Source organism: Rhineura floridana, chromosome 15, assembly GCF_030035675.1.
Source record: "Rhineura floridana isolate rRhiFlo1 chromosome 15, rRhiFlo1.hap2, whole genome shotgun sequence".
In the NCBI taxonomy this organism is placed as follows: Eukaryota; Metazoa; Chordata; class Lepidosauria; order Squamata; family Rhineuridae; genus Rhineura; species Rhineura floridana.
In genome coordinates, this window is record NC_084494.1 from 33073688 (window position 1) to 33093054 (window position 19367).

Consider the following 19367-nt stretch of genomic DNA (forward strand, 5'->3'; position numbering starts at 1 on the left):
GGGCGTACTAAGGCATCCGCTCTAACGGGTGGAAGAAATTCATGTGTGGCTCTGTGTTGGGGTCATAACGCCAACCCGAAAGCAGAGACCTGGGATGAGTATGACCCGCATTGTTTATAAACTGGATTAGCTACCCTGGATTAGTCACCCTGTGCCACTCACAGTCAGGGTAGAGGCACACTCCCTGTTCTGCCGGCTCCAGTGCATCTCCACCTCTCTTTTCTGAAAACGGGGGGCACACCATGCAAATCAAACCCTGCCTCTTTTTACTGTAAAACCTGGTGGGAGCAGCCTGAGTGTGTTTTTTAAAAATTCATTTCCAAGAGATTTCGTAGTGATCGGCAGATTAACCTGTTCCCCCTCCAGGTGTGGGCAAAGGAAACGCTTTGCTGTAGGCAACCAGTGTGCTCACAGCGTCAGTCTAATTTCATACAAACAGGGAGTGGGGGTAAGCATTAGATACTCCTGAGCATTCCAGAAGATAAATGGGTTCAGACTTTGGCCAACCTCCAGAAGAAAGGGACTGTCACAGTTCTTGGAGCAGTTGTGAATTCCTTTTTCTATGCAATTTCTTTTTCATCCTTTTTAAGACCTACTGGAAGATGAGAGAGGAAAGTCCCAACCATTTGAAATAGGGAAATCTGGACCTTGGACTTAACAGGTGCTCTTTGTGGTTACGAGAAGGAATTTCAGCCTGGTAGAAATGAGGAAAAAAGAGAAAGAACATCTGGAACCTAATTCTAGAGGTGCTCGTGGATGACCTCCATCTGCGTGAAGCCACACAGCACTGATTAGGTACTCCCAGCTGCAGTGTTACAGTCCTGTCACGCCAAGGCTACAGGAAGCAATACCCAACTCCAGACCTGGAATATAAGGTCTTCAACTTGGGATCCCCAAGTTTGGTTGAGCTAGGATCTGTTCTGTAGCTGTACCCAGGAAGAGGGCATGAGCTACATAGCCTATGCACAACAGGCAAGAGGCTCTAGCTCAGGTAAAAGAGCACATGTTTTGCATGCAGAAGGTCCCAGTTTCTATCTCCAGATAGCAGTGGTGACTGGTGGCTCCATGTCATCGAGGCACTGGAATCTGCTCCTGGTTTTAGTCCGACTTTTCAAGGAGCTGTCAGAGATGCTTTTAGGTTTTAGCACCTTGGACAGCTCCTTGAAAATTCAGACTAAAACCTAGCGTGGATTCCACTGCTGCACTGACATGGAGCCACCAGCTACTATTGCTAGATAGGCTGGGAAAGATCCGTCTCGGAAAACCTAGAGAGCTGTTGCAGGCAGTCCTATCAATACTGAGCTAGATGGAGTAATAGTCTGTCTCAGTATAAGGCTTCAGCTCTATTGACCAGGCCTGGGCAATCCAAAGGCTTCACAGGGCCTGCCTACTGCAGTGCTAGAAATGGTTCCTTCAAATGGATACAAAACCGTACCCAGCAGGCTGCTCGTCTCCCAGTCCCTCTTCCCAAATCCAGAGTCAGGCCAAGCAAACCTTTTCAGCCCTTAATTTTGGACATGATGCTCTGGTACCTTCCAGGTGATTTTGGATTCCTGCCAAAACTAACTGTCCATTAATCAGTCTACCCGGGTGGCTCCTCAGTATATAACAGTCCCTGTGCTGATCTGAGAGAAGCACATTTATTCACTGTGCATGGCAGAAAGTTTCAGCCTTAGCAGATGCTCTCCTCAAATCACCTGACAGGAAGCAGAAGCAGCTGCAATCTGAACCATTTTGGGGGCACTAGCCAGCCACAGCTCTGCCCATTATTCATTTTATACATAGAGAGATAGTGATAAAAGTATCAAACAGCACACAAGCTTACTCTGGATCCCTTTTGGGATTCAGCTAATTATTGAAATATATACATTACTGTGATTAACAAAATAGATTTTATCTAGCTATGTGGCAAAATGTTCCATCTTCATCAGCTGTTCTGATAAAAATGAAATTTTATCAGAGCAGCTGATGAAAGTGGAAGCTGAAACATTTTGCTACATAAATAATATCTGTTTTGTTAATCACAATAATGCACGTATATAGATATACACACACAGAGGGCTCTATTCAACAAAGACCTACTCAGAGTAGACCCATTAAACTTAATGCACCTGAGTTAGCCATGACCATTAACTCCAATGGATTTACTTGAGAATGACTAGCACTGACTACTCCCCACACACAAATTTTCAGGCAAACCTCACAAAACTATTGACAAAAATATGAAAACCATCAACTGAAACTATCTAACAGAACTGCTAAGATGAGCTACAAGGAGGTACTTTATAAAAACATAGCATATACTGTACATAGCTAATACAAAAAGAAAAAAAGGAAATAAGTTACAGCATGAGATCACAAAGAATTCAGAATCATGGATTGAGAAATTAAAAGGGAACCATTTCTATCTCACATTACCATCGAATATTTAGTATAGAGACAGATAAACTAATAATTATCCAAACAAAAACATTTCAAGCCTTTGATTGCAAAGTCTGTTCAGAAATGGACAAATCTTGCCCAGCTGTCTCTGAACTCTTCAAAACAACCTTCTGAAGCTAGATGGTGGGCACCTCTCCAGGCTGTGCTGCCTTCTTTCCCCACCCCCCAATAGTGTCAAAGCACATGGCTTCTTTCCCTTTCTCCTTTGTGGGCTGAGGACCCAGTTTTCCAGACAATCACCTACGAAGTAGATTTCAGCTGCAGAAGTTGACCAAGCAAAACCTGACTGCTCCAAGAGCTGTGAGGAAAGAACAAGACCACTGTGGGGACCTGGCAGCTTTCAGCTGTGACTGAAAATGATGGGAACTGGCTCCTTTCCTCCTCTCTGTACTCTACGGTGTGGTTTCCAAGCCAGCGTTAGCATGCGGCTAGTGCCTCTGAGCACATGCCAGGAATGGAGGTAAATCATAATTACTGATTGTGTGCACTTTTGCTGCCTGTTGCTCTGGCAAGAGGCAAAACTTTTCCCCAGCAGAGGGCTTGACAACTACTGATGGATACTGGCTCCGAGTGCTGTTCACAACAACACCCCACCTCCTGTGACATTTGAGTGTCTCCCAGGAAGAGGGAAGGCTTGCACGTCTGCTGCTGGTGGCCCAGGGGAAGAGGGCAGCCTGGGCACCCCTTCTGCCCCACATATCTTAAGATTCTTTCCAGGCATATTCCAAAGGCTAAATGCAAGTTATTAAAATATGTCCATCTCAGTACTATAAAAATAGCAACAATGGGAATGCAAGGAAAGCAGGCAAGACTTTGGGCAGAAGTAGCCCCCACATCTCTCTCTCTCACACACACACACCATCTTTTTCAGTCTTTAGCAGAGCTTAAGGAGCTAAAAAGGACGTGAAAAGTTTCAAATCAGTGAGGAAATCACTCCTCTTGAGCTAAAAGCTATGACTATCAATCCTACAGGTATGGGGGATGGCTACAATTACCCGAAGATGAGGAAACTCTTACTACTACTACTACTACTACTACTACTACTACTACTACTACTACTACTACTACATGTATATCCCCTTCTCCAAGGAGCTCAAGGTGGCATACATGGTTCTCCCCCTCCTCACTTAATCCCCACAATAACCCAGTGAGGTAGGTTAAGCTGAGAGGCAGTGACTGGCCCAAGGTCACCCAGTAAGCTTCACGGCTGAGTGGGGATTTAAGCCCTGGCCTCCCAGGTCATAGTCCGACACTCTAATCATCACACCAAAGTGGCTCTCTTAATGTGCACCAACTTAAAAAAAGAATCCCAAATGTGGCAGTCATCAAGATGTGGTAATGCTGATGCTGAAAACAGGTTGGGGGACTAGATGTGCTTTTGGATTGATCCAGCCGGGCTCATCTTATGTTATTAGACTCCAAGGTCACCAAAAAATCCCCACAAATGGGAAGATGTGTCCGGGTAGTCGTGGAACAAATAGTTCCTCCTCGCACCCCCAGACATTTGGCAAATGTTTCCCACCTTTCCTTCTACAAATCTACAGGAGATCCCCTTCAAGGAGGGGTGGAGGAAAACTCAACCCTGGTCCAGCCTGCCAGCAACTGCCTGTCACTTAAGATCAATCTCTGCAAGACCCTGTTTTAAAATTCCTTCTTAGGTGGAGGAGACTAAGTTGGCAGCCACAAAATGCAGGGCCTTTTCTGCTACAGCCCTGGAATTCTGGAATGATCTCCTTCAGGAGGCATTTTTGGCTCCTGTCTCATTAACCCTCTCACCGCAAGTTAAGACTTTTCTTTTTTGCTGTGCCTTCCAAGTAGATGAACTGCTTTTAAAAATATCCCCCTGCTTGGCTGTGTTGTTGATGTTTTTGCAATTAATCTTGTATGTTTCAGTTTTAAATTATTTTATGATTTTTATATGTTGTGACTTGGTCGTGCACAGCATTGGAGATCAACATTCACTGTTGTGCACAACACTGGAGATCAACGTTGAAAAACACTGTTGATATAGAAGGTCAAGATTTAACCATTATGATTGCAAATATATGCTTGAAAATGTGTGGGTGATGCCTACTAACATCCCACTACCCAGAGCAGTGGCTGAATAAGATTTACAATGATCAGGGACTCTCAGTCAATTCTTCCTTAGCACAGTGATTTTAAAATATGCACAATATGAAGTAGCAGAAAACCCACAGATTTATGCAAAATAAGAAAAGGTGCATGTTTCCTCTTAATTTGCATAATTCACACAAGCTGCGGAATTTTACATATGTTGGAGCAGAACTTTTTTGTTGTTGCTTGCCCTATAATATAGGGAAAGAGAACCTTTTTAAATCTGAGGTCTGCATTCCTTCCAATGGAACCTTCTGGGGGCTACACCCCAATGGTGGGCAAGAACAGAGGTAAAAGTGGGTGGAGCAACAGATACCTTTGTTACCCGTGTACAGAAAGTTACATTGCAGCCGTCGAAAGAGATTTCTACAAACACCTCTCTCCATCCAGAACAACAAAAGGGATTATCACAGTTCAGTGACACATTCCAGCCAGGCAACAGGTTGGAAGGTCATTGAACACAATGGGCAAAAGGTATGCCCAGGCAGATGGGGTGTGGCTTGGGGAGTTTTGAGGGCCACATTTGGCCCCTGGGCCTGAGGGCCCCATCCCTGCTCACTGCCTCCCTTTCCGGAAGCATCTTAAGAAGTCTCCTTGGCTGATATTCTTACCATGTTGCACCTTCTAAGTCCCTCCTCCCTCAGCATATGACATGCCATGATCATCCTGGCTTACGCAGTATAATTTGTCAAGGGCTGATGTATAAAGAACTCCACGGCAGCATTATAACCACCTTCTGCTTCCTTGCAGTCTTACTATTCTATGAAACGAGCCTGCAAGGCAAAAGATGTCTCACAATACGTTCGATTCATCTCAGAGAAAAGGAAGCATTGCTTTTATTTTTCCCACTTAGCGGCCATCCGCTCTCTTTTTTTAAAAGCACTAAACTCATTAGAATTCACCCCAAAACAAAAGCAATTCTTCCCCTCCTTCTCTTGACAGAAACACTTGTCTAATTAATGGCGCCTGGCTGCCACCTCCGTTCAATAGCACATTAGTGTTCATAATTGTTCCTTTCGAGCAGGACGAGCTTGGCGTTTCGAGCCATTTGGCAGGGACGCAGCAACAAGTAATGAGAAACGACTCCGGGGCCTTGTCCAGAATACTAAGAGGCTTCCCTAAATGTATTGGGGGGGGGACAAGAATCAATTCACACACACACCGCTTTACATGCCTTGCTTACCTGAAGCTGATACCTGTGTCGTCGTCCCCCAGACAAATCTCCCTTTTCCTGCCTTGGGAGAACAAGCAGGAGGTGATGGATGGAGTGGGACAGGCACTCTGGCCGATTCAGATGGATACGTTCAATAAACGTGACTGGTGGAGGCCTTTCCAAGCCTCCCGCCAAAACAGGCTGTCAAGAGCGATTTAAGGAGAATGGAGCAGGACCTGCAGATGGAGACTATGGAACGCCTCAGTAACTGAGACAACCCTCCATCCATCTGCTCAAATGGCTTCAGCACTTTGATCTGTCTGCACAGCCCTTGGTCTTGAAGGTCAAAACCTGGGGGCAGCCACAACCACCCCCGCAAGCACTCCAAAACAAAAGAAAGGGGGGGAAAAGATGCGGGGCATGATCCTTAAATGAATTCAGACACAATAAAGCACAATAAGAGAACTAGTTTTAGCCTCTGTGGCTCCATTAACCCCCTCCCCACACTTTCTCACCACCACCGGCAGGAAAGACCATTAATGTCTGAGGGATGCCACTTGCCACTGTTGGCTCCACAGTCAGCCTCTTTTTCTCTCCCATTAGGGAAACCACCACAAAACAAAAAATCTGACAGACAGCAACTGTGAAACAACAGGACAACTGGCTAGAGGGAAGTTGGGCCCAGGACCCCATGTGGAGCCTAGCTGCAATGTTTCATCCAAGCCTGTTTCCATGGTAACCAAACAACTCAATCTGAAGTGCGCTGTGTACCCCACTACAAGGTGAGGGAAAGCAAAACTATCACCCAAGTGCCAATGAGTGAAAAGGGAAATGCTTCCCCAGGGTCATGAGGAGAAAGGTCTCACACTTTGGTCACATCCACACCATACATTTAAAGCTCTATTACACCATTTTAACTGTAATGGATAATCCTGGGAACTGTCATTTGTTAAGGGTGCTTACCTCAGAGCTAGAATTCCCAGTACTCTTAACAAACGGCAGTTCCCAGGATTCTCCATGACTGTTACAGTAGTATACCAGTGCTTAAAATGTATGGTGTGGATGTGGCCTTCATCCCAGTGTACAAAATCCTGGCCTAGTGATGTTAGGTTCCATGAACAATCCTTTTAAAAAAAACAATCTTGGCAGAATGGAGCATTTCTGAGTCTGATGGTTTTGGCTTGCATCACTGATTTTTATATTCATCTCCACATTCCCCACCCCCTCACTCACTCACACACCCGCTCTTGTTTCTTTTGAGTCAAAGCAGCTACATGGAGAAGACAACTTAACAGGTATATGGATCTTTAACTCCTTTACAGGCCAGATAAGTCAGAAGGCTAGCAACTGTGATCTATAAACATACTCCAGAAAGATCTGTGCCAAGGCAATCCCAAATTCTGCACCAAGACAAGCTGAATTCTGGCTTCTCTCACTGAAGTGTACATGTTATTGTAAATGGAGGGGAGGAAGCCAAGACTCACAGGGTTATATCCAATGTGGTGCGAGTGCAGTTCTCCCCATGCATCTCCTCCCAACCTGCTCTGGAGGGTCCCCCAAATTGCTGGAGGTTGTGAGGCTGCACAAGGGGCTGCAGAGAAGAGGAGGGGAAGTTCCACTGCACAAACTTAAAACCAGGCTGCAATTGCATGGTCCTGGGGAGGGTGTCCAAGAGGCCATAGGATCTGCTGAATCATCCTCTCCAAAGGTGGAGACTGTGATGTTCCTATATATTAGTGTATATATGGTAAGTGCTGGTTGTTTAGAGTATACATGGTAAGTAGTGAAAGAGGAGGGGGAGTGAATGGGCAATAGAATGCTTGATGATTGGCTGAATGTTTAAAACGGCTGACAGTATAAATGAAAGGATGACAGGTAAATCTGGGTGAATGGGAGGTGGTAAATTGTGGAATCTGGGGGGGAGAAGAGAAAGAGTGGATTGCTTGGTGGGGTTTAGAGAGTTGTTTACCAGGAGGGAGGTGGAGTTCGGATTAGTATTGAGTAAAACCATATGCTTATGTGCCTTAAGAAGAAATCTTGTTAATCTTGTTAGCTTTGTTATCTTTAATAAATACTTAATTTGGTTTACCAAAGGCCTGATCCTTGGCTGGGGTTTCACAGACCAGAAGGGAGGGTAAGGTAATGACCAAGGCTGAAGGGGAACTGTAACAAATGGTGGCAGCGGTGAAGAGAATAACAATACCAGTATTCAGAGTCTCTGGGAATACTAGTATTGGGATGTTACTGGTGGTTGCCTAGCAGGGGGATCTGTTGAGATCTGTGCTAGAGCGGGGAGAGAAATCATAAGAGAGAGCGGTCCGGACTGGTGGAGTCCCTGGTGGTGCCTAGAGACAGGCAGTAACCACGAGCAGGTAGGAACCTGACAGGGAGAGCCAGGGAAGGACGCCTCACAGAGACACACATCTATCTTCAGAGGAAGAGCCAACATCAGCAGTCTCAACTGTGAGGCTGCAGAAAATTCCACAGCCAGTTCCTCTCTGACATCAGAGCTACAACAGATGGGGCAAAGACTGAGACATCCTGGGTGGCGTTCCAAGAGAAGTTGTGCATCCAAAACTGTCCCATTCCCCTGATACACCTCTGGAGCTGCCATAGTTTATTTCCCTAATACGATTCCAGTGGGAGGGAAACTTTTTTTTTAAACAGAATGGGAAAAGAAAAACTAATGAACTGCCATCCTTCTGCCCTGCCAGTGCGAGTGAGAGCGCGCGTAAGGTTTACCTAAAACACCTTAAAACCGTGAAGGCCTAGGGTTTATTTTAAAAGATCTGGTTGAATAAAAAAGTCTTCACCTGGTGCTGAAACAACCATAAAGAAGAAGAAAGCAGAGCGATTCCAGGTTAGTGGTTATCTCCCAATGCAGGGATCAATATACCCTGCACAGCAGCAAAATCCAATAGACATTGAGGTTGGTTTAATACAACCTGTGTGGCCTGAGAGAAGGCAGAAGAAGAATAGACCAGGCCTGGGAGCTCATGCCATCAGCTCCTGAAAGATTACAAATGGCCTGAGACAACTCTCCTTTTTCAAAAAAAACCCTGTTTCCTTTATTTGTTTGTTATAGTATTTTAAACTATGAATCGCCTTGGATGCCTTACCAGAAAAGCAATAAATCAATCAGTATCATCCAAAGCAAGCAGATGCTAAAAGTATTTTTGAAAGTGTCTCAAGAGCGTAGGATAAATAAAGCAACATAATCAGGGATGAATCAAAGAAGGCAGAAGAATGAGGAATTAACCCTGAACTAAGCATGAGCGGAAGTGGAATTGAGAAGCCCCTTACAGCATGGTGGTCACTGAAGCCTTGGGCAAAATGGTTCTGCAGAAAAAGCCCAGCTGTTTGCAGCCCAGGGAAGCAACTCGTTTCCCTGGAAGACTAGTCTCAAGAGTTTAAGATGGCCTTCCCCAGGCTGGCACCCTTGTCGTTTTGATATACAGTTCCCATTATTTACTTCAGGTTTGTTGTTCTTATCCAATTTTAAGGGCAACTCAGCTAAGCTGCTACTTTCATAAGAGCACAAGAAGAGCCCTGCTGGATCAAGCCAATGACTCATCTAGTCGGGCATCCTGTTCTCATAGTGGCCAACCAGATGCCTGTCGGACATCCACAGGAAGGACCTGAGTAAAACAGTGCACCCCTCCCCTACGATTCCCAGCAACTGGCATTCATACTGGCAGACATACTGCAAATCTGTACATTTCATGCTTAAATCTGACGCGCCACATGTCTGTTTCCAACTGCTGTATTCTCCTAAAAGATCACCCAAATTGGATTTTGACAACTAGAAATCACAAATAAATACATAAGACAAACTTTGGCATAGCATGTGGAAAGGTTTAATACACCTGGCCTGGCCCAGGCCATTACACTCACCTGCTCCACTGAACATGTACCCTTTGTGTTCGACATCAGTACCTTCTTCTCAGTGCTGTCAATGGCAAATGTCAGGACAGACTGGGCCTCCTGCAAGAGCAAAGAAAAGCCCTGAGGTTCACCAACACAATCAAGACCAAGAGGCTGTAAGCCAGGGGTGGAGAATCTGTGGCCCTCCAGATATGATTGGACCACTGGTCCCAGCCAGAATAACCAGTGGCCAGGGATTATGGGAGCCCAACATCTGGTGGGCCCCAGGTGCCCACTCCTTCTGTGACCCATAGCCAGTTTTAGAAGGGGGCAAAGTGGGCGCAGGGCCCTAGTCAGAAAAACTGTGGCTAGTGGATCCACATGGGTAAGGAATAATTGCAGAACATCTGGAACATAAATACAGACAGCCTGCTCTGTTGCACTATGACTTTGCTGGTAATTGCATGGAATCCTGCCTGTATATTTCCCCTGGTATTTCTATACATAAAAAAGGCCGAGAGCCGTATCGAAAAATTAACAATGAACGCTAGTAATTCAGGAAAAGTTTTGAATATTCCTGGTGAGGAGGACAGACCCCCACAGGTTCTCCGGCCAAAAGAGGACCTGTTGCAGAAGTTGTGGAAGGATGAACAAGACCTGCAACTCAAGGTGTATTACCTGGCCTTTGCTTTCCTCTCACTCTTAGGCCTTCAGTCATATGAACTTTCCCATCCGATTAGATCAACAGCACAGGTACCTCTCCAGACTTAAGAGGTGTGATGGATGACTAAATATATGCATTTTTATTTCACTTCCAACCTCTCAATTTCAATTTTCAAGGCATTTTCAAGATACGGCATTTTCTGTGATAGCACAGTGACTGCACAATGTTCATCCCAAAGATGTCCACTTGGTGACTTAGTTGTTACTATTTGGCACCCAGGTAGGACTACTTTACTCTTGAGCTTTCTGTTCAGTTTTCTGCTGGCTGATTAAATCATACGTTGTCTATTTAAGTTTTGCTGTCTTCTTGCTGCTATTTAAGTATTCAGTAATTTAATGCAGTTTAGTTTCTGTTGCTGAATTGGTGATTTACTTTTTTGGGATTTGCTTTCATGACTGCTTATAATTTGTAACCCACTTTGTGCACTAATCAATTTACAAATAAATAACAGTGGAGAAGTGGGGGTATAAACATTTTAAGAAAATGACCATATACAATTTGGCTCAGAGTTAACCATTTGGTTGTACTCACAATTAGGGCATCAGAGGGCTGGATTACTATTATTTTTTTTAAAGAACATACTTTCAGTCCTTGCCTAGGGATGGCACAACACTCTTTCAGGACAGCACTGGACTGACTGTCAGTTGGAGATACACCTCCCCTGCAAATAGAATCTAGAAGGAGATGCAACTTCCCATCTGTTTCAATGTTGAATAAATTTCCCCTGACAAAGACATTCAAAACACACCAGGAATTGTTCATTAAATTGTCCTTGCACCTAATTGGCTTCACCTTTTGCATTTCCCCCAGGCATTATTTGAATGACAAATGGTAAAATTGTCTTTTAGTATAAAAAACTGCTTGCATGATTCATCCAGAAGAGAATGCAATGGTGCTTGGTCTGCTGGCTACCCCTTCTCCACCATTTGCTTTTGACAGTGACAAAGCCAAACAGACCATTTAGCCCAGATCTACTTGCTGGCCAGGCGGGCTCTGGGGGAATTGGGATTTCCCATTATCTTTCTTGGAGAAAACTTGCAAGAGAGGCAGGGAGCTAGCAGTGTGGAGAGACACAGAGCCAAACTGCAGCTGATTAAGCGGAGACCTGGGTAGAGAAGTCAGCTAGCAATGGATTGAATCCGGCAGCCGATAAAAACAAGCAAAGCCATTAAGAAAGGCAACAAGGATCAGGCGGCTGGAGACAGAGAGAGTGAGAGCACTACTGACCTGCTAGGTCACAATAAGCAATTACCTGCCACAGCAGATAAAGGAGCTAATGATATAGGTCTGTATCCCTGTTGCAGCACTTGGCACCATGCCGACTGTGTGCCTGCAAGTGTGTGCGTACGCAGGAAGGAAGAGCAAGAGACCCTGGGCACCAAGACTGTAGCCAATGCCAAAAGAGCTGTGCGATGGCCAAGGGTCTTCAGATGGAATCCCAGAAGCCTCCAAGAGTCATGCTCCCGCCTCATTTCTCTGCCAATGGGGGAGACAGAACCCAAAAACGTTTCAGCTGGTTCTCACGTATTTTGCTTTCTCCCTTTGTACAGGGAAACTAATGTGCTCTGGCTCTGTACCCCTTGGCCAGCCGCCCCCTATTTAGTGCCCCACAGATGTTTTGGACTACAACGCCCATCATCCCCAGCCAACACAGCCATGATATGCACAGGTAATCTCAAAAGCCTCTGGTGCCTCCTCTTGAGGGAAGAGTGCTAACTTGGTTGGACTACGGCCTGGGAGGCCAGGGTTCGAATCCCCCCACAGCCATGAAGCTCACTGGCTGACCTTGGGCCAGTCACTGCCTCTCAGCCTCAGAGGGGCAATGGTAAACCACCTCTGAATACCACTTACAATGAAAACCCTATTCATAGGGTCGCCATAAGTCAAGATCGACTTGAAGGCAGCCCATTATTATTATTAATTTCAAAACCCTCTGGTGTTTCCTCTTGAGGGAAGGGCACTAACTCCTTAGTTAGACCTCCAGAACATTCCTGGAGTTGGCTGCACACAGACACAGAACCCACCTGAGGGACTGCAGAGAGACCACAAACAGCCACCAGGGGAAATGGCCCCATAAGACCAGTGGAGCACCGACTTCTTGAGGAGGACATGCTTCCACTGAAGGAGGTGCCAGGTTCAATCTCTGTCATCTCCAGTTAAAAAGGCACTTAGTTAGTGGGTGATGAGAAAGTCCTCTTCCTTGGCCCACTCTTGAAAGTGGCCTACAGTCCTCCTTTGCCTGAGTAGGCAGCACTGACCAGAGGGTCTGCTTTGGCCCAGGCACCTTGAGCTGCCAATTCCTCCTACCCCCAAGCATCAGACCAATCTGTCGGAGGGGAAACTTGCTGCAATGCAGAAATATAGAGGTGTTTGGAAAAATACACCTGTGATATCTTCTCTTCTACACAATTAACACAGGAGCCCAAATGTCGAGTGTTTGGCTATCTTTTTCCTAGACTGAACTGTAGGTAAGCCCAGCAAACTTTGTCCTCATTTCAAGTTTAAGGGCACAAAAAGGACATGTTTCCTCACACACACCCCAGTGCACCATTGATCTATGGAACTCCTTGCCCCTAGAAAGAACAAAGGCATTCAGTCCTCTCACTGAGTCATCAAGACACCCACCTTTTCCTGTTTCGCCGTGGGGTCCAGGGTGATGTTACCATCCGCATCCAAGGCACAAGTCACTCCACAGAACAAGGAGTTCATGGGTAGTCCTGCATCCATCAGACCCATGCAGGTGGCATTCAAGCAGCTTGCTAGCAGCTGCGGCAGAAGACGCTTTATTAAGGAAAAAATAACCCCGTGGGAGGCAAGAATAACCCTGCATTAGCGATGGCACTCCGCACAATATGTCTGGCTAGGGTGCCCTCCAGGTGTGTTGGACCACAGCTCCCATCAGCCCAGTCAGCAAACATCCGGAGGGCTGTGCTAAGGAGTTGAGGAAGGCCACACCCCTCATGAAAAGCTAGTTCTGATTATCAGAGAGCCAGAAGGGACATTCCGTCAATTACACCCCACAGTGCAGATGTATGGAGAAGCAGCACCGATAAGCAGTCCAAAAGGGACTCCGTTATTATATTAATGTTTCTCATTCCTGGACCTGATAAGGTTGAAGGTGGGGGAAAGCAGCTTGAAAGAAGGCAGAAAATGTCAACTCTCCGAGCCCCATCAAGCATCGTGGAAGCAATGAAGACAAATCCTATCACTATCCCTTTCTTTGCTTCAGGGTCACCAGGATCTCAGAAGCACATTTCAGGGTTCCGTGTGTGCTTGCGGGTAGTAGAAAAGAATCCCTGTCTGTAAGACCCATTAGGTTTCATAAATGCCTGTTTCTTTTTCCCCATGCTCACAGCCTGGCTCCAGCACTCAGCTTATCCACTGTGGAAAAGGGTACATTTATCCCTGGTCTCACTGGCCCCACACAGAGTTCGAATCCCCACACAGCCATGAAGCTCACTGGGTGACCTTGGGCCAGTCACTGCCTCTCAGCCTCAGAGGGAGGCAATGGTAAACCCTCTCTGAATACCGCTTACCATGAAAACCCTCTTCACAGGGTCGCCGTAAGTCGGGATCGACTTAAAGGCAGCCCATTTCCATTTCCAATCACTAACAGCAGCATCTTATGTGAACATGCCCATTGTGAAATACTGTCCACCTTCTTCATCTCCAAGCCTTCTCAATCACCTCTAGGAAAGAGCATCAGCAACACAGCAGCAGCTAAGCAAACTAGGAAGGAGGGCAGCCGGGAGACCCCAGAGAATGCTGGGAATCAAACAGACAGAAAAAGCTTGATTAAAAATGCCCAAATCTTCTGGTTTTACTTCTGGTCTGGAGGAAAGTGTTTAGTCCAGGCCACAAAGGGGTGGAGGCTCTGCTCTGCAAGACTGTCTCTGCTTAAGACCAGAAAAGGAAGCCCCACTGGATTTTTTTTAAAATGTCTGAGCCACAGGAAAAGCCCAAAACTTCTCTTGCTCCTGGCATTCTGCATTTCCAGGTAAACCAGCCAGCATCAGCAGGATGCTCAGCAGCAGATGGAAATGAGGACCAGCAGCTCTCGTTATCCAGAGCCAACTGACTGAGATAGAAAGCCTTGGGAGAAGAAACAATCAGAGGCAGAAGAGGAAAACCTACCTACCGTGGGAGGGAAGTAAACAGGATGGCACAAGCGCAGGCAACACAGTACCCAAGATCCACCCACAGAGTTTTCCCATTAAGCCACGGGGCAAACCAGCCTACTCCCTGACATGCCAATCTACAGAAGTGTTTTGCTGGACTGCACTAAAGGTCTACCTCAGGAGCAGCTAGCCTGGCTAGGGCTGATGGGAGCTGAAGTCCAACAAGTTCTAGAGGGCCACAGGTAAGCTACCCCTGGACTACCTAGGCTAGCATTCTGTTCCAACAGCAAGATGCCCCATTGGGGAAGCCCACAAGCAGGGCACAAGAGGCCTTTCGCTGTGGCTTATCCGCAGCACCTAGCACTTAGAGGTAAACTGCCTCTGAACATGGAGGATCCCCGTAGCTGGCATGGCTAAAAACTGGCTGCCCCATGTTACAATACTACAGAGATGGACAGATAGATAAGATATATACCTCAACACAAACAGACACAGTGGAGGATGGTCCATTTGGGTGAATGGGGCACTACCCCACCCATCTCAGCCATCCCCTGCCTGTCAGCTTACAGACTGAGACCTCCTCAGTCTCAGTGTTGCCCTTGTAGAACTCAGCATAGAGGCACAGGAGGAAGATGGGGATGAAACTAGAATGAGTTGGCTCTGGCTCCACCTACTGTCTGGGTTCTCTGCCTTCTGCCCCTCCAGTCCCAATATGCATTAGCCACCGCTGCATGCACACACAAACACGCAAAAGGAATCCGAGGACAAGCTGGGGCGCTGACTGACATCCCACTCACTCAGCAAGGGAAGGCGTAAGACGACAAGAAGAGCCCTGCTGGATCAGGCCAGAGGCCCATATAGTCTAGCATCTTGCAGGAATCAGAAGGGTACAGGAACAACAGCAGTGGGTGGGAAAGAGGGAGGGTTAGCAGGCTTGCAAGAAAGGCTACCTACTGAGGAGCAGGGATCTAAGTAAACAGAACAGGTAAGAGGTGAGCTGGATGCAGGGAGGGAGGCAGGGAGTCTATCCATTGCTCTAGGAGGGCACTGCATGTGCTGCAGCCTTCCTGGGAAGTCGGGTCCCCACAGTATTCCCATTGAGTTTTCAGGTGTGGGACAGCTCCATGAGAAGGGGTTAAAAGGCTCAACAGTTTCCAGGAGTTTGGAGACCTCAGAGACGCCCAATAAAGTGACTGCAATCCAAAGGGCTGAGCAACAGACATTTCCACACTGAGTTCAACTTCCATCTTTGCCACAGCTTGGCCTTAGGCAAGTCAGCATTCCTCACAAGCTCTGTTTTGCAGTTTCCCCCCGCCTCACATGATTTCAGACAGCTAGATGAGGAAATTATTATCCATCCTGAATGTTACGTACAGTGCCAGCCAGGAATCTAAATGAACAAAACCTGATTAATTTTGCAGCACAAAAAAAAAGGGGGGGGGGTTGTGTTTCCCTTGCCAGGCTGCAGCAGCCATGAAATCAGGTATACAACCTCAGTTCAGGCCAAATGAAAGAGAAGGCTCCTCTCAAAATGAAAGTGAATTAATTCTCCAAGCCACTGTAAGATTCAGTTTTGATAAAACACCACCACAGCACTCAGAGTTAGTATCTCCCGTGCCACATTTGAGGTTAAGCAGGAAACACCGGTGGTGTCATTTGTCACAAAAACGGATAAACTGTGCCACTTTGGAACTGGTGGAAATCTCCACTATGCCAATGACAACCCCATGGTCCAGCTGCTCTGGGACACCAATATCTAGGCTACAACTGATAATCCTCAACTGTATCCTAGACATCCCTCAAAGATCTGACACAGCAGGAAGCAGCCAAATAGGTTGCTGATCAGGGTTAGTTATCGGCAATGCTGGGACAACTTCCCAGCTCCCATCACTGGGTATAGAGTCTGGAAACTTGGGGAGGGGACCCAAAGGCCCAAAATCACAGCAACTCCCCCCTAACATACTTCCAAAAGAACTTTCTGGATTTCTAGATGTTCCTTACGTAACCACACAGGGAAATGACATCACAGAGATGTCACAAGATATATTTTTAAATGCAGCCTGCATTTGAGCTGCATAAAAAGATTAACTGTTCTGTTGATGAGAGTCAAGAAACAGGTGTTAAAGCAAATGCTGTCATATGCTGCAGGGATTTGCAGAGAGGGAGGGAGGAACGAAGCTGCTCTTGCATGTGGGCAAAGACCAAACTCTCCCCCCTCCAATTCAAAACTCCAAAAGGAATTGCTGCCATCAGGCAGAAAATAGCCCCATTCCTCCTTTCTGCAAAACACCTAGCAGAAACGAATATTTCTTTCCCTCACTCAACCTTTTATTAATGGTTCCAGGTTTGTCTGAATTTTATTCGGCTGAATACCAGCGGCAACCACAAAACCTATCAAATGGCAGGCACATCCAAAGCAGACACCTCTGATTTAGCAAGCCACAGAGAAGTGCTTCCCTCCTTAACCCACCTTTCTAGCGGCTGCTTAATTGTAATTTCTGTCCACATTCAACAGCCCCACTTTACCAGAGGCATATTAACACAGCCAAGAGAAGCCACGTTTCCCCAAGACTCCATTTAAGTTAAGAGCATCCAAGACATATGGCCTACTGACGTGTTGTTTCAGCTGAGATAGCAGAAAGATTACTTGTCATTATATGGTAGTAAGTGCAATAGCAGAATATTTATTTACTTTTCTTCATATAAAATGTTGTCATCAGTGATAAGGGTTAACAAGCAGCAGCCCCAGACTCTCTGTGATCCATTGTTCCTCTTCCTCCTATCTATCCTTGCTACCTGAAATGGGGAGGTGGATGCAAGGGATGGAGGGGAAGACAAACAGAAGAGTATGCAAGCAAGCTGAACAACTCTCCCCTCCCCCCCCCATGATTTTGAAAAGGAGTTTCCAAGAAATAGAAGGGTGAACCTCCCTTCCTTGTCCCAATTACTCGGTCCTCTCTTTCTCCCTCAGATACAGGAGGCTAGGAGAAAGCGGGGGCTCAATCCACCACAACCCATTCAAAGCTGGATGCCTGCAAAACGACTTGCTGACTGGGACGTTAATGTTACAGAATTTAACATGCATATGGCTGCAAGTCAATGGGGATGAGTCTGTGTGGACTCCGGGGAATCTTTGGCCGCGGGATTCTTAATCGGACTCTGCACTCCTGCAGGGAAATGAGCTTCCTAAGGAGTGAGCTGCACAGGTTAAAACGGCCATTATTTTGCAGAGCTTCTGCCCCCCGCTGGCCTTTGTCAAGCGTTGTGCAACATTTTTCTTTCCCACACCAGCTTAAAACGTGGAGGGATGGAGAGAACTAGGTTTCTCTGTTAGAGGAAACTGCTTCCAAGAAAAAGCACAGAACTCAAACCACTTCACGCTTTCACAGGGCAGTGGGCCAGGAAGAAGCAGAGATAACAGAGTGATTGAAAACAGGCAAAAAACCAGCAGTCTGCCATCACCACATCTGCCATTAAAATTGTTTACCTCAGGCAGGCCAGAGGTTGGATGCTGTCCCAGGCACCTAAGTCACATTCACCTTCTGCTGGCCTGGATGCTACAGACCAGAAGACGACATCTTCTCAAAGCCACTTAGGAGGCCTCACATGGGAAAAGACATATGGAGGATCCATCTTTTATAGACCTACTATCTCAAATGGGGTAGGGAATCTGGGGCCTTCCAGATGTTGTTGGACTGCAATTCCCATCATCCCTGACCATGCTGGCTGAGGCTGATGGGAGTTGCAGCCATTTGGAGGGCCACAGGTCCCCTAGACTGGATCTAAGGGAACATGTTCTGAAAGAGTCATGCAACTTTGGCCCAGTTTGATTCAGAAGTGCAATATTGCTACATCCCAGGTGAGGAGCAATTGCCCTTGAACAATAGCATCTGGGTTTCCTTTCCTGGGTGCCTCTTTACTTTTCCCCAGAATCAGAAACAATGCAGCAGGCTAGCCAAGCTGCATCTCAGACCCTTTAACATTCAAGACATCCCAATTGCTCACAGCACCTCAAGCTCATTACCAAAGTAACTCTTACAACAATCCTGCATGGTACCCCAGTGTTAATTATACCCACCTTACAAATGGAAGGGAGACCGGTGGTTTGCTGCTTCTCTAGAAAGCCTCTCTCAGCTATTTTTAGAGTGCTGTTAGTGAGGCAAGGAATTATGGGCAAACACAAAGGAGAACACAAAACTTCTCAGAACACCACAACACAGAAATTATATCCCTGGCATTCCTGACCTTCCTCTGCGGGTGAAGGCAGAGCCTTTTCCTGCCCCTTTAGGCATTTTCATGTGAGGGATCCTCCCCTCTTGGCAAGCTACACAGGAAGGATACAGAGCCCGCATCTGTCACTATCTGAAGCACAATTGTAATAGAGGAACGGGGATGGAGGGTGCCCAAGACCACCGCCTCGCATGTCTTCTTGATCATCTGCTCTCGACTTCTCTCATAGACACCTGGGCAGACGGAAAGAAAGGAGAGGACCAGGTGAGCTACAGGGAGAAACAAGAGGCTTAAAGCAACCATCTTCTCAAAGGTCACACTGTCGGGGCTCAAACATAAAGGCCACCTTGTTGGATCAGATCAAGATCCATCTAATTTCCCCAAAGCAGCTAACTGAGTGTCTTTAGGCCTTTCCCCCTGTTGCATGTCCCCAGTAGCAGACCTTCAAGAGCAGACTGCCACTGGACATGGAGGCTCTATTTAGCTACCATGCATCAAAGCACAGGACACTTCAGAGGGAACTCAGAAAATTCTCTGGGGTAGGGTGGGAATCTGAAGCACTGGCCCAGCTGTGCCTTAGGTTTATAGTTGCTATGAACAACAGGGAGTCTAAGAGTAGCTTATACATTCAGTAGAATGCAGTGGTAAAAATGGTAAAGCTTTCCTTCAGCCTGCAGGTGAGGTGGTGGCGGTGGCAAAATGCCTAAATGCTCCCCAACAA

At 46.5% G+C, this 19367-nt stretch overlaps 1 protein-coding gene across 5 annotated transcripts in view; it reads right to left on the reverse strand.

Annotated features, from left to right (window-relative positions):
* The window catches only part of EXOSC5 (exosome component 5), a 49357-nt gene that overhangs the window by 24911 nt on the left and 5079 nt on the right, over positions 1 to 19367 (reverse strand). For 3 of the 5 annotated variants that reach the window (XM_061598021.1, XM_061598020.1, XM_061598018.1), the window contains exons 3-5: positions 18758 to 18879; positions 12924 to 13064; positions 9605 to 9694 (exon numbers count right to left, since the gene is read on the reverse strand). In XM_061598021.1, coding sequence (XP_061454005.1) covers positions 9605 to 9694; positions 12924 to 13064; positions 18758 to 18879 — 353 coding nt within the window. Of the gene's footprint in view, positions 1 to 5168; positions 5331 to 5740; positions 5793 to 9604; positions 9695 to 12923; positions 13065 to 18757; positions 18880 to 19367 lie in introns of all 5 variants that reach the window. The other 2 variants (XR_009759228.1, XM_061598019.1) reach the window with 2 other exon arrangements.